The sequence below is a fragment of the Thalassophryne amazonica genome, chromosome 19, assembly GCF_902500255.1.
Source record: "Thalassophryne amazonica chromosome 19, fThaAma1.1, whole genome shotgun sequence".
NCBI classification, from domain to species: domain Eukaryota; kingdom Metazoa; phylum Chordata; class Actinopteri; order Batrachoidiformes; family Batrachoididae; genus Thalassophryne; species Thalassophryne amazonica.
The window spans coordinates 30,405,657-30,419,344 of NC_047121.1; the positions used below are offsets into that span (position 1 = coordinate 30,405,657).

General features: G+C 40.8%; 1 protein-coding gene across 1 annotated transcript in view; it reads left to right on the forward strand.

Moving 5' to 3' along the window:
- Nucleotides 1-6,726: 6,726 nt before the first annotated feature.
- Nucleotides 6,727-13,688, forward strand: part of hhipl2 (HHIP-like 2) — a 28,464-nt gene continuing 21,502 nt past the window's right edge. The window contains exons 1-2 of the mRNA XM_034195069.1: nucleotides 6,727-7,089; nucleotides 11,216-11,868. Of these exons, the coding sequence (XP_034050960.1) occupies nucleotides 6,727-7,089; nucleotides 11,216-11,868 (1,016 nt within the window). The remainder of the gene's footprint in view (nucleotides 7,090-11,215; nucleotides 11,869-13,688) is intronic.

Genomic DNA, 13,688 nt, shown 5'->3' on the forward strand with positions numbered 1-13,688 from the left:
CAAATGCGTACTTAGATTAAAAAAATTAATTTGACAGATAGCTATTTTGACTGACAACATGGCTGCACCAAAGTGACGGTCTTCTTCTACTGTCGCGTTTATTGTCGATTAGCAAACCGACATGATGCATTACCGCCTCCAACTGTTTGGGTGTGGAGCATTAATGGAGTCTGACATGCGTATTGATAAAGGAGAGGAGGAAGAAAAACTAAAAAAGAAAAAGAAGGTGGGGGAATTGCACGGTACTACAAGTATAATCTATTGAATAACCCAGTTCCCTTTAAATATGCAATTACATGCCTCCAAGCAGGTGGCGTAAGTGTAGAAAAAGAAAGTAATCCCTGAAGTGTTAAACTGATCTGACATTGTCTAATAGAATTCTTCGCCGTCTTTTATATGCTTGGCACTTAGTGCAGCAGATAACAGAATATTTACAGAGGAATCCTGAAAATGATGATAGAAGCACCAAATTACGCACAAATACTTGACATTACTCGTTTGAAAAAAAAAAACGACTGGCCACTTGAATAAGGCAGCCAGGTCAATTGAAGAATTTACACACGGGTCAAAATTTAAAAATGCTCCAATGATATTGAAAACTATACCATATTATTTGTCTGATCATAAAGATTCCAAAAAGGTATAGTTTACACCATCTATGACTGAATGTTGATGGATTTATGGGGTAAAAACAGCAAGAATGGTGATAAAGGTCAATTTCAGTGTGTTCAGAGGTAAAAAGTTAAAGTTGCTCCAATTTTGGTAAAAAGTGATGCAAAATATTGGTTGAGTTGATAGGGTTTTAAAAATGGAATAGTTTGCACCATGAGTCATGCTTATCACGTTACAAGGTAACATGTCACATGTCATAGAATCCAATGGACGTCAACAGTGTTTGATCTTTACTTTGGACACCAAACATTCAACACAGTCAAAACTAGTCCATTTATTAATCCTATTCATCTTGCATGATGCTGACAGACACGGTGGCCCTCTTAGAGAACCGAGTCCATAAATTAGAGCAGCTTCTTACTGCACTGGAGTTAGACATCATGGGCACTCCAGACGAGCTTAGTGGTGGATTGGCTAGCGCATCCGTTAGCACTAGCTTAGCTCCACTAGCTAAAGATGATGGCTTTCGGACTACTCGTAGGCGGAAGAACTCCCGTAAGGCTTGGTGCCCAGTTGTGGTACCTGGTTCACAGTCGCCACTGCTGATTGTCAACCATTTTTCAGCCTTGGACATGCCTGTTGATAGCCCTCCGAGCCCACAGGTGACTTCTACCCCCATCTTCATGCCAAAATGCCATGGGTTAGTGATAGGGGATTCTATCACTCACAAGTTATATTACAGATGCCATCTGACGTTAAGTGTATTCCGGGGGCCAGAGCACCTGACATTGCCTCTCATCTAGAGGGACATGTTTTGCAAATTTAGTTCCCATGACTACATTGGGTAATAGTAAATTTGAGGGTGCCCCACTGGCTGTCATCAAATATTCCATGTCTTCTGCCTTCAACCTGCATGGAATTTCATAAACCCAAACCTAATTTTATGCATCTTAAATATATTACTCTGGAACCATCCCAAAATCCAAAAACTTAACATATCAACCCCAATGAGGTCCTTAGATTGGGTCTCAATAACATAAGGTCACTGTCCTTAAAATCACTGTTGATAAATTATCTAATTATAGAACACCGCCTAGATATGATTGGTTTATGTGAAACCTGGCTGAAACCTACCGCTGTCCTCCTCTTAAATGAAGCCTGGCCACCGGCATATACTTTTAGTCACATCCCTTGTGATACAAAGCAAGGTGGAGGTGTTGCTTTAATTCTGAATTCTTAGATGAATTTGGTGAGTTTATCTCTAATTTGGCACCCTGTATCGATAACATTCTGATTGTTGATGACTTCAACATTCATATAAATAAGCCTTTGTTCTGACCCCCTCTGCAAATCATTCATCATGGATATTATAGACATATTACGATTCCAGCAATGCATTCAGGGTTCAACTCACATTAGTGGAAATCCTCTGGATTTGGTCCTCGTTCGTGGTCACACTGTCACAAATATTGACATCATGCCTCTTGCGTCAGTGGTTTCAGATCACTCAATTATTAAATTTATTAAGCAGTGGACAAGTGCTTTTTGGACACAGGCCGGGAACTGATCAGTCCCGGTTGCGTCACCTAGGTGAGGGGTCTGACGTTGAAGACCCGAAACCTCTCATGACCCCAGGTACTATCACTGATGATGTGTCCAAGAAACTGCATCAGAAGATTTATGCAACAATCATATCATGCTGGCTAGGCCAGTGACATCCAGGAACAGTCTGGTTGACGACCATGAATAGAGTGGTGACAGCTCGGAGAGACAGGGGACAGTGCGGAAAGATGGCAACAGTATATGTGGCAAGAGCCGCAAAAACTCACAGGTTCTGAAGATCCACCAGACCAAGATGGGATGTTTGGTGAATGTGCAGCTAGAGCAGCGCTCAAAGGTCAGCCTCAGAGAGGCGCAGGAGGAACCGGGCCAGGATGAATCCTGCATTGCCCAGAACCCCCACGCCCCAGATGACCTTGGTGAGATGCAAGAGGAGCCGGGCCAGAAGTCATCCTGCAGCACCCAGAACGCCCATGCTCAGGAAGCCCAAGTGCCAGGTATGCCACAACACCACTGGCAGGTTAAGTGGCCTCCAGCCAGCAAAGGGAGTGAGTGGCAGCAATTTGATGATGATATGGATGGTATCCTGGAAGCTACCATGAAGGAAGGGGCAGACAGGAAACTCCAAACAATGGCAACCATGATCATCAGCATTGCCACTGAAAGGTTTGGTGCAGTGCAGAAGCACACTGCTACAAACCAGTACTCCAAGAACCGCAGGCCAGAAAAAATCTCACAGCTACGACAGGAACTTCGAGACCTGAAGAGGCAGTTCAAGGGGGCAAATGAGGATGAGAAGCCAGGATTGGCAGAACTATGTGTCCTTAGGAAGAAGCTGCTGACCCTCCGCCAAGCAAAGTGACACAGGAGGCGGGCTAAGGAGAGAGCCAAAAGATGTGCTCCCTTCCTAGCAAACCCCTTTGGGATTACCAAACAGCTGCTAGGCCGGAAGTGCAGTGGCCATCACATATGCTCAAAAGAGGAGGTAGATACATCCCTTCACAACACCTACAGCGATACAGCCCAGGAGGAGGACCTAGGTTAATGTAGAGATCTGATCAATCCATTTGAGCCAGCAACTGATTTTAACACCACAGTTCCCAGTTGGAAAGAAATCCAAACTGTGGTCAAGGCTAGCACAGTCAATTAGCTCATTCAAATTGTCGTCAGTCAGCAAAAAATGTCTTATATTTACTTCACCAGCCAAAGCTGACTGCAATCAAACCAGCCAACACTAAAATTGGAGTGCTCTCGTATTCTGCCCTTCATGGTAGCTGCACTGAGATGGCCCAGAGCAGCTGACATGCAGATTTACAGAAACACCTTGCTCCATAATTTCTAGCAATATAAAGATATATCTGAGCTCAGGACAACTCTGACTACAAACATGCTGAATTACCCAATTACTCGAGCAGTTTAGAGAAAATCATATCTGGACTGCATTTATATAATGCTGACATTTCACAGAAATCTTAGGAGACTCTCCAACAAGTGTCATCACATTGTTTTCATTCTTACCAGAGCATTAACCTATATGTAGCAGGATGAAGGTCCTGGGGGAGGAATGGTCTTTAGTACGACCCGTCCGGGGTTCGATCCCACCGCCGTCCCGGCCACAAACGGTGGGACCAACAAGTATTTAGTCAGTCCCTGATTGTGCAAGTTCTCCTACTTAGAAAGATGAGAGAGGTCTGTAATTTTCATCATAGGTACACTTCAACTATGAGAGACAAAATGAGAAAAAAAATCCAGGAAATCACATTGTAGATTTTTAAAGAATTTATTTGTAAATTGTGGTGGAAAATAAGTATTTGGTCAATAACAAACAAGCAAGATTTCTGGCTCTCATAGACCTGTAACTTCTTCTTTAAGAAGCTCTTCTGTCCTCCGCCTGTTACCTGTATTAATGACATCTGTTGGGACTCGTTATCTGTATAAAAGACACCTATCCACAGCCTCAAACAGACAGACTCCAAACTCAACCGTGGCCAAGACCAAAGAGCTGTCGAAGGACACCAGGAAGAACATTGCAGACCTGCACCAGGGTGGGAAGAGTGAATCTACAATAGTCAAGCAGATTGGTGTGAATAAATCAACTGTGGGAGCAATTGTAAGAAAATGGAAGACATACAACACCATTGATAATCTCCCTCAATCTGGGGCTCCACGCAAGATGTCATCCCGTGGGGTCAAAATGATCATGAGAACGGTGAACAAAAATCCCAGAACTACATGGAGGGACCTGATGAATGACTTATTTTCCACCACAATTTACAAATAAATTCTTTAAAAATCCTACAATGTGATTTTTTTTTTCTCATTTTGTCTCTCATAGTTCAAGTGTACCTATGATGAATATTACAGACCTCTCTCATCTTTCTAAATAGGAGAACTTGCACAATCAGGGACTGACTAAATACTTGTTGGCCCCACTGTACATACAACCCCTGGCAATAATTATGGAATCACCGGCCTCTGAGGATGTTCATTCAGTTGTTTAATTTCGTAGAAAAAAAGCAGATCACAGACATGACACAAAACTAAAGTCATTTCAAATGGCAACTTTCTGGCTTTAAGACACACTATAAGAAATCAAGAAAAAAAATTGTAGCAGTCAGTAACTGTTACTTTTTTAAACCAAGCAGAGGGAAAAAAATATGGACTCACTCAATTCTGAGGAAAAAATCATGGAATCACCCTGTAAATTTTCATCCCCAAAACTAACACCTGCATCAAATCAGATCTGCTCGTTAGTCTGCATCTAAAAAGGAGTGATCACACCTTGGAGAGCTGTTGCACCAAGTGGACTGACATGAATCATGGCTCCAACACGAGAGATGTCAATTGAAACAAAGGAGAGGATTATCAAACTCTTAAAAGAGGGTAAATCATCACGCAATGTTGCAAAAGATGTTGGTTGTTCACAGTCAGCTGTGTCTAAACTCTGGACCAAATACAAACAACATGGGAAGGTTGTTAAAGGCAAACATACTGGTAGACCAAGGAAGACATCAAAGCGTCAAGACAGAAAACTTAAAGCAATATGTCTCAAAAATCGAAAATGCACAACAAAACAAATGAGGAACGAATGGGAGGAAACTGGAGTCAACATCTGTGACCGAACTGTAAGAAACCACCGAAAGGAAATGGGATTTACATACAGAAAAGCTAAACGAAAGCTATCATTAACACCTAAACAGAAAAAAACAAGGTTACAATGGGCTAAGGAAAAGCAATCGTGGACTGTGGATGACTGGATGAAAGTCATATTCAGTGATGAATCTCGAATCTGCAATGGGCAAGGCGATGATGCTGGAACTTTTGTTTGGTGCCATTCCAATGAGATTTTAAAGATGACTGCCTGAAGAGAACATGTAAATTTACACAGTCATTGATGATATGGGGCTGCATGTCAGGTAAAGGCACTGGGGAGATGGCTGTCATTACATCATCAATAAATGCACAAGTTTACGTTGATATTTTGGACACTTTTCTTATCCCATTAATTGAAAGGATGTTTGGGGATGATGAAATCATTTTTCAAGATGATAATGCATCTTGCCATAGAGCAAAAACTGTGAAAACATTCCTTGCAAAAAGAGGGTCAATGTCATGGCCTGCAAATAGTCTGGATCTTAATCCAATTGAAAATCTTTGGTGGAAGGTGAAGAAAATGGTCCATGACAAGGCTCCAACCTGCAAAGCTGATCTGGCAACAGCAATCAGAGAAAGTTGGAGCCAGATTGATGAAGAGTACTGTTTGTCACTCATTAAGTCCATGCCTCAGAGACTGCAAGCTGTTATAAAAGCCAGAGGTGGTGCAACAAAATACTAGTGATGTGTCGGAGTGTTCTTTTGTTTTTCATGATTCCATAATTTTTTCCTCAGAATTGAGTGATTCCATATTTTTTTCCCTCTGCTTGGTCTAAAAAAGTAATCGTTACTGACTGCCACAATTTTTTTTCCTGATTTCTTATAGTGTTTCTTAAAGCCAGAAAGTTGCCATTTGAAATGACTTTAGTTTTGTGTCATGTCTGTGATCTGCTTTTTTTTCTACAAAATTAAACAACTGAATGAACATCCTCAGAGGCCGGTGATTCCATAATTTTTGCCAGGGGTTGTATATCACTGTAAAAAAAAAAGAGTTGAGAATACTTCAAATTTGCAGGCAACAGAGCGCAGCTGCTGCCAAGATGCTACACAAACTTTTTGGTGCCTGGAGGCACTTCAACGTCAACGCGGGACATAATTACAGTTTGCATTGTGGTACACAAACTTGATGCTGCATACCTCCACGCTACCACGTGCCCTTCACCGCGGGAGGGTGTGCGCGGGTGTTAGATCGCGCGTACTCCCAACTTGTCCGCGGTCGAAAAAATGTGAATCTGCAACGAACCCGATGTGGAGCTGTTAGATTTGGTGCAAAGCAAGACCATGTTGAATGGCGCGTTGAACACAGTGCGTAAAGCTGCATGCACACGCACGCATGCGCTCTGGCACATACATAAAGGAGTGCAAATCAGCTGGGCCACTTCGGGGGTCAGACAGCAAACAATGGGAAGCACGCGGTGTGCTGCGCTCCATCCAAACAGGAGCGGGTGTGCGTTTTTACGCACGGCTGCAGGAGCCGTCCGATCCGAGCAAGCTCTGCGCTGTCACGAGCAGGTCGTTATGTTCCTCTCAGTGATGTCGCTCGTCCTGGTTCTAGCGGTGTCAGCCCATCCTCAGTGCCTGGACTTCGCGCCACCCTTCAAACCTCCGTGGCACCTGGAGTTCTGCACACAGTACGAGCAGTTTGGCTGCTGCGACCAGAAGGCGGACAACATGATCGCGGAGAGATACTGGGACATTATCCAACTGCTGGAAATGCAGGGCGAAGAGCTCTGTGAAGACATGCTGAAGGAAATCATGTGCCAGGTGCCAGGCTTATTTATTTTATTTAAAAGAATGTTAAGATTTTTGTGAGAAATGATTTTTCTGCCACAAGACAAATTATTTCACAAATTAGACATATCAGGGAAGCTGATAAACTAAATCAGAGAAAACGTGTAGAAAGTATGGTGGCCCTGTGGGGTATCGACTAGTTACAGTAAGGCAAAATAATGTTATAATAATGTTTTTATTCATAAAAGCTACCAAACTGTTGCGTGGACATTTGAATTTTAGCACCTTTGATAATTGTGATGATGATGATGATAATAATAATAATAATAATTATTATTATTAAGGCAGTTTCTGTTTTTCATCATTTTGTCATGCAAACGAGTCACTGGTGGCCTATTATTGAGGCTGAAATCAGATGAAACTGTTTTTGATGTCAGCACACACATTTTCATTAAAATGCATGTAATTCTATTTTAAATTTTAGCATTTAACAATCAAGATTCATATTTTAAGCTGTCTGTGTAACACCACTGTGACAATACGAAGTGCTTCTAGTCCTACCAGGGGCGGAGCTACAGTTTCTGAATTGGGGGGGGGGGTATGCACAAAAATTAGCAAATGTTATTTATGACAGTAATTTTACTTCTACATAAAATGAACCATCTTTTACATTGTTTCATGTGTAAGAGGTGTGTATTGGGGCAAGGTGCAGCATGGTTTTGTGAAGAGCTAACTGATTTTGCTCATCAGATAGATTTTGCTGATGTCATATGATCCATCTTCAACAGAAAAGTACAGCACAATTACTTATTTATTTGCCTGATGCTCATAATCTATGTTTTTCTAACTATAACAGAGGACAGTTTAAGCAGCGTTACATCCTTTTTGTACACTCACAGAAAGGGTTAGGGTTACATACCAATGCCATTTATCTTGTATAGGTAACATAATTATTATGCAATTCAAACAATATACTTTATGTATTTTAAATAAATGCTGTCGTTATTATTGATTTAGAATAATTATATTTTATTAATACTAAATACATAAAGCTGAGGATTATGCATTTCAAATAAATAGGATTTATTACAGTAATGAATATGCATCATGTAAGGTTTATTTGGTAGGCTTGTATTAACATTATCTAAAAAAAAAAAAGTAAATGGGAATTTGCCATGTAATAAAATTACACAAATCTTAAAAGTTAGGGTTAAATATTTCTGAGTGTAGAAACAGTGATTGAGATACAGTTGAGGTCAGAAGTTTACAATCATCAAGAGCATGAATGTCATGGTAATTTTGGGCTTTTAATTGCCTGAACTGTTGTAGCGTGGTGGAATGTTTTGCATACATCATTAATGACTTTATAAAACAAGAATTAGGTGCACAAGGCTGAATTTCTTTTGGATTGTCTTTAATACACACTGGCTCAAAATTATACATACAGGCTCAAATGTACACATACACCCCCACTAATATTTGGTTAAATGTCCCTTAGCAATCTGCACCTTGACCAGATGCTTTTCGTAGCTATCAACAAGCTTCTGACATAATTGGCAGAATTGGCAGATTTCATTTAAATTGTTTGGTTTCTTGGCACAAACCTGGCTTTTAAGCAGGATCATTGTTCTGTTGGAACACCCAGTTGTGGCTGAGTTTCAATCATATGTTGATTTGAGGTGACGTTGAAGAATTTGGAGGTAGTCCTTCTTCATTATTCCATCGACTTTGTGCACCAGTGCCAATGGTAGCAAAACAGCCACAGAGCATGATGCTACCACCACCATGTTTGACAGCTGGTAGCATCATCATGGTAATAAGGCTTCTGAGGTTTGAAGCCTTATGACAGTACCTTTACTCCTCCAAACGTACCTCTTGTCATTGTGGCCAAATAGCTCAATCTTTTTGACACCTGCTGTAAAAGTGCTCAGCAGGTCTTCATTTTGATATGGACTCTGTAACAATTTGTAGGAACACTTATAAACAATAGTTTTAAGTTTGCCATCACTAATTTGCAGTACAGATGAAACATTTTGGTACCATCCCCAGTCACACATTCTATCTATTCTTTAATTTTGGTTGTACTTTGTTGTTATGTTGTATATGTTGGTCCTGTATTTGAACATGTAGTGGCCCAGCATCATGTTTCTTTTGAAGAAACATCAATAAATGATATCACCACCTCAACCCACAGTCACACTCCAACCTCAGTTGGACAATCACGTTCATTCTTCCAATGATTCCCACAGGCATGTTCCCTTTTAACTTCATACAGTTCTTACAAGCAGTTTCATCTCCAATGCCCATTTTGCACACCACATTCATTAATAGTTTCCTCGTATTCAATGTCTCAAATTTAGATGCCTATTAACTTGAAATACAGCAGGAATGCCCAGAGTTCTTTGTACACATCTCGATGGGTAATGGGCATTCCTGTGAAACCTATCCCCAATCAAATGGGCTCGTTGGTCTTTATTTATTTAGTTTTTTTAAAGATGAAAAAGAACCACACAAACAAACAAACAAACCCACACGAAACAGAAGCAGCCAAAGAACCATCATAAACTTGAAATAAGCACCACATACATTTTAGGTGATCAAGGTACATATATATTCCTAAATATTTGTGCATTTGAATCATGACTCTATCACAACAGCCTGTAATTTTAATGAGCTTTTATTGTCCACTTAATTACATGTTGCATTTGCCTACACTCTATCCAGGCTAGAATGTATTTATTCATTCATTCATTTTCTATATCAGCTTATTCCAATTAAAGATCAGGGAGAATTAGAGTCTATCCAAACAGTTTCTTCCACTAGATGTCACCGTTTTATGCTTCAAAGCATTGACACTTTACTCCTGTGCTTCACTGTGTCATGATCCGGCCCTTTTGTCCCAGCTATTATGGTTCTGGACCTTTTTCCACTTTTGTGAGCTGAGCCATTTGTGTGTTTTATTCATGTCATGTAATCATGGTCATGCTTCAGTTTTGTCTGGTCTCATTTTCATGTCAGGTTACCATGCTCATGTTCAGTTTATTGGTTTTGTTTCATTTATCTTCTGTGTATCACTTGCTGGCCACGTATATAGTTTTGCTGTATTATTTATTGTTTGCTTTCACTCTTGGTCCCTTATGTTGCTTTGGTCTTAGTTTAATTCTGTTTATCACATCTAGTATTATACTTTAGTTGCAGGTTTTGGTTATTATTTATCTTCCAGTGTTTCTTATCTGATTATGTTCCATTTATTTATTGCATTCAGTGTTTATAGTTCGTTTAATTTATGGCATTATTCTGTAGTTTCTGGTTTTGTTGTTCTGTTAATTTTTTTTCGGTGTAGTCTCAGTTTACGTTGTCACCTTATTATCAGTTATTGCATTTACTTTTATATTTTAATCAGTATCAATTCTGTTTTAGTTTGATTATAATAATTGATCTTATTGCTTCCCGCTATTTACTTCAGAACCGTTATTTCCTAGATTTTCCCCTTTTGCTTTGGTCACCTTAATTATTGTCTGCTGAGCACATCACATTTTGCACCATTGGTTTTTCAGTCACTTAGTTATCTTGCCCCAGTACGCTTTGCTTTTGTTTCACTGCACTCTCTTGCACTTACCTTTGTTTTTCCCAGCCATGCTTCCTTCTAGACCCTTCCTCACACCTGCACCTCATCACACCTTGAGTAGTCTGCTCCCCATTTAAGCCCCCACAGTCTCACAGCTCACTGCCAGATTGTTGATTTTGTGTCATTTTTCAGCCTTGTACCTTGCTCTGTTCTGCCTGCCTGTATTTGGACTCTGCCTTGTTAACCTTGATTTTGCCTTGCCTCTGATAGCCCTTACACCGTGTTTTTTGACCTGTGCCTGTTTGTTGAACTGTGTCTCAACCTCTCACCTTTTTGCTACCTTTGCTTCACTGCTGGACCACCCATGTACCAAACCCCTGCCTGTTGCATTTATTAAACCTTTAGAAGTCTATCAGTCATGTGAGCTTGCATTTGTATCCACCTGGTTTGTGCCACACCTGATACACAGGGCATCATTGTGCCATCACAAGCTCCAAATGCCTAATTACTTTGCCAGTTTACAGAATTTGGATGTCAGTGCTGTCTATCTCTGTGGTAATCTGTATTGTGTCATGTTTTTGTCTCATCCAGGAGTGCTCGCCTTATGCCGCACACCTGTACGATGCTGAAGACCCGTACACACCTGTCAGAGAGCTGCCCGGATTTTGCTTTGGCTTCTGCTCTGAGTTTCATGGCAAATGTTGCCATGTGGTTAAATATTTAGCGGGGAACCAGCTGCTGCAGGCGACCTGTGAGCAGTCCACGTCCACATTCTGTAGCATGGTTGAGTTGAGCGACCAGGACTACTGCTACCCAAATGTTTTGAAGACACCTGACCTCATCAGCAATCTGGGGAGTGTGGTCAAAGATCCTAGAGGGTGTCTCCAGCTGTGTTTGACAGAGGTGGCTAACAACCTCCGCAACCCAGTGCTGATGCTGCACAGCAGTGACGGTACACACCGTATGTTCATTGCCGAGCAGGTGGGCTTTGTGTGGGTGTACCAGCGTGACCGCAGCCGGGTGGAGCAACCCTTCCTGGATATGAGCGGAGAAGTGATGACCACGCCCTGGCTTGGGGATGAGAGAGGATTCCTGGGCATGGCCTTCCATCCCAAGTACAGAGACAACGGGCGCTTCTTCATCTACTACTCCATCCAGATCAACAGCAAGCTGGAGAAGGTCCGCATTAGTGAAATGAAAGTATCTGCCCATGATATGAACATGGCTGATCCTCACTCAGAGAGGTATGCAGAGGAATACCTGTCAATTATTGTTTCTAAGGTGTTAATGATTAGCTAATGACAGATAAATCCTCACCTCTTTTGTTACAGGAATATACAGTCATTCACCCTGAGCAAAATGCAATGCCGCTTGCATCAGCACATTGTGTGTAACACAATAAATCACTTCAGGCTTCTTCCAAAGCTCATTGGGTCCTCAGCAGTAATTTTAGTTTTCATTTAAAGTTGAACTTGATTCAGCAGTGCACCGCTGTGCACATCACAAACCCAAGGTACTTACAATTAAAATATTCAAAACAAACTAAATTCTAAACTAAATCATAACAGGCCATCATCAAGACATAGGGTTTTTGAGGGATGGACCACAATGCCAAGAAGGACAGACATCAGTCCGTTTGTGCACTCATTCATCCAAAAGTTTTAGTCCTCACCACCGCTATTTCAGACACACCTCAGATTATAGAACAAGTAGCTCAGTGGATAAGGAGCTGGCCTGCCAACATGAAGACCTGGGTTTGAATCCCACTCATCCTACTTGCTTGTGTCCTTGGACAAGACAGTTACTCTGCAATTATAACTCAGAAGTAACCTGTGTTGGACTGACATCCCGTCCAGAGGGAGTAGTAGAATCTCACCCACTTCACACTATGGTGTCTGGAGTACCAGTACCAGTAGGCCTCAAGGCCTACACAGGAGTTAATTCTTTTATAAAATTTAGTGTCTTAAATTTTACCACTCTTTGGAATCAGAGCATCAACATAGTGGTTTTAGGCAATAAATAAAGTACATCAATCACACAATACTCTTGTTTAGTCTTTTTTATTGTTTCACATTCTGTATTATATTGACTGAGAATAATTAATGCCATGATTCTACACACTGATACAGTAGGTGATGCACCTCTAAAGCTGGTTTGTGATCCATCGATAAACACATGTTTTATTTAGTTATTACTTATGTTTATTGTCAAAATGTAGCTGACAGCCCGACCAAGGCTTTAATTATTCACTTCTTGAAAACATTATCTTTTATAAGTCGGTACCATGACATAGTGCGATTGCAGCGGCATTAGCAATAGCATGACCGAATGGCTTAATTGTGTGTGTTTTTTTATTTGAGGAAGGTCGTAGTTCACGCACACAGAAAGCCACTACAAAGAAAGTACCGCCTTCACATACATACATACATAGAGCCACATGCATAAGGTTGTTCATGGTATAGATACCTTGGAGGTCTGCTTCAGAAACATCAGACATCTGAGTCTATATCTATCTGGTAAAGTAAGTATTGAACACATCACCATTTTCTCAAAAAATATATTTCTAAAGGTGCTATTGACATGAAATTTTCCCAGATGTCAGTAACAATCCAAATAATCCATATATGCAAACAAACCAAAACAAATATGTACAGAAATTAAGTTATAGGTAATAAACTGGAATGACACAGGGAACAAGTATTGAACACGCTTACTGAAATTTATTTAATACTTTGTACAAAATCCTTTGTGGGTAATGACCACTTCAAGATGCCTCCTGTATGGAGAAACTAGCCACATGCATTGCTCAGGTGTAATTTTGGCTTGTTGCCTGCACTGTAATATGATGTTAAGTTTCACACATATCCCTGTGTGTGTGAGACGATCCAAACTGCTTTAGCTCAGAGCCCTCTGTAGGCCTGTTAATCCGTGCAATAGCTAAATGACATACACTAAAAAAGGCTGTGATTTGTGACTTTTACATTTTCACTCCTTCCTCTCCCATCACTTTTCAAAAGTTTTTCCAGTGCACACGCTGATTACACGTACTGTACCATTGGATTTG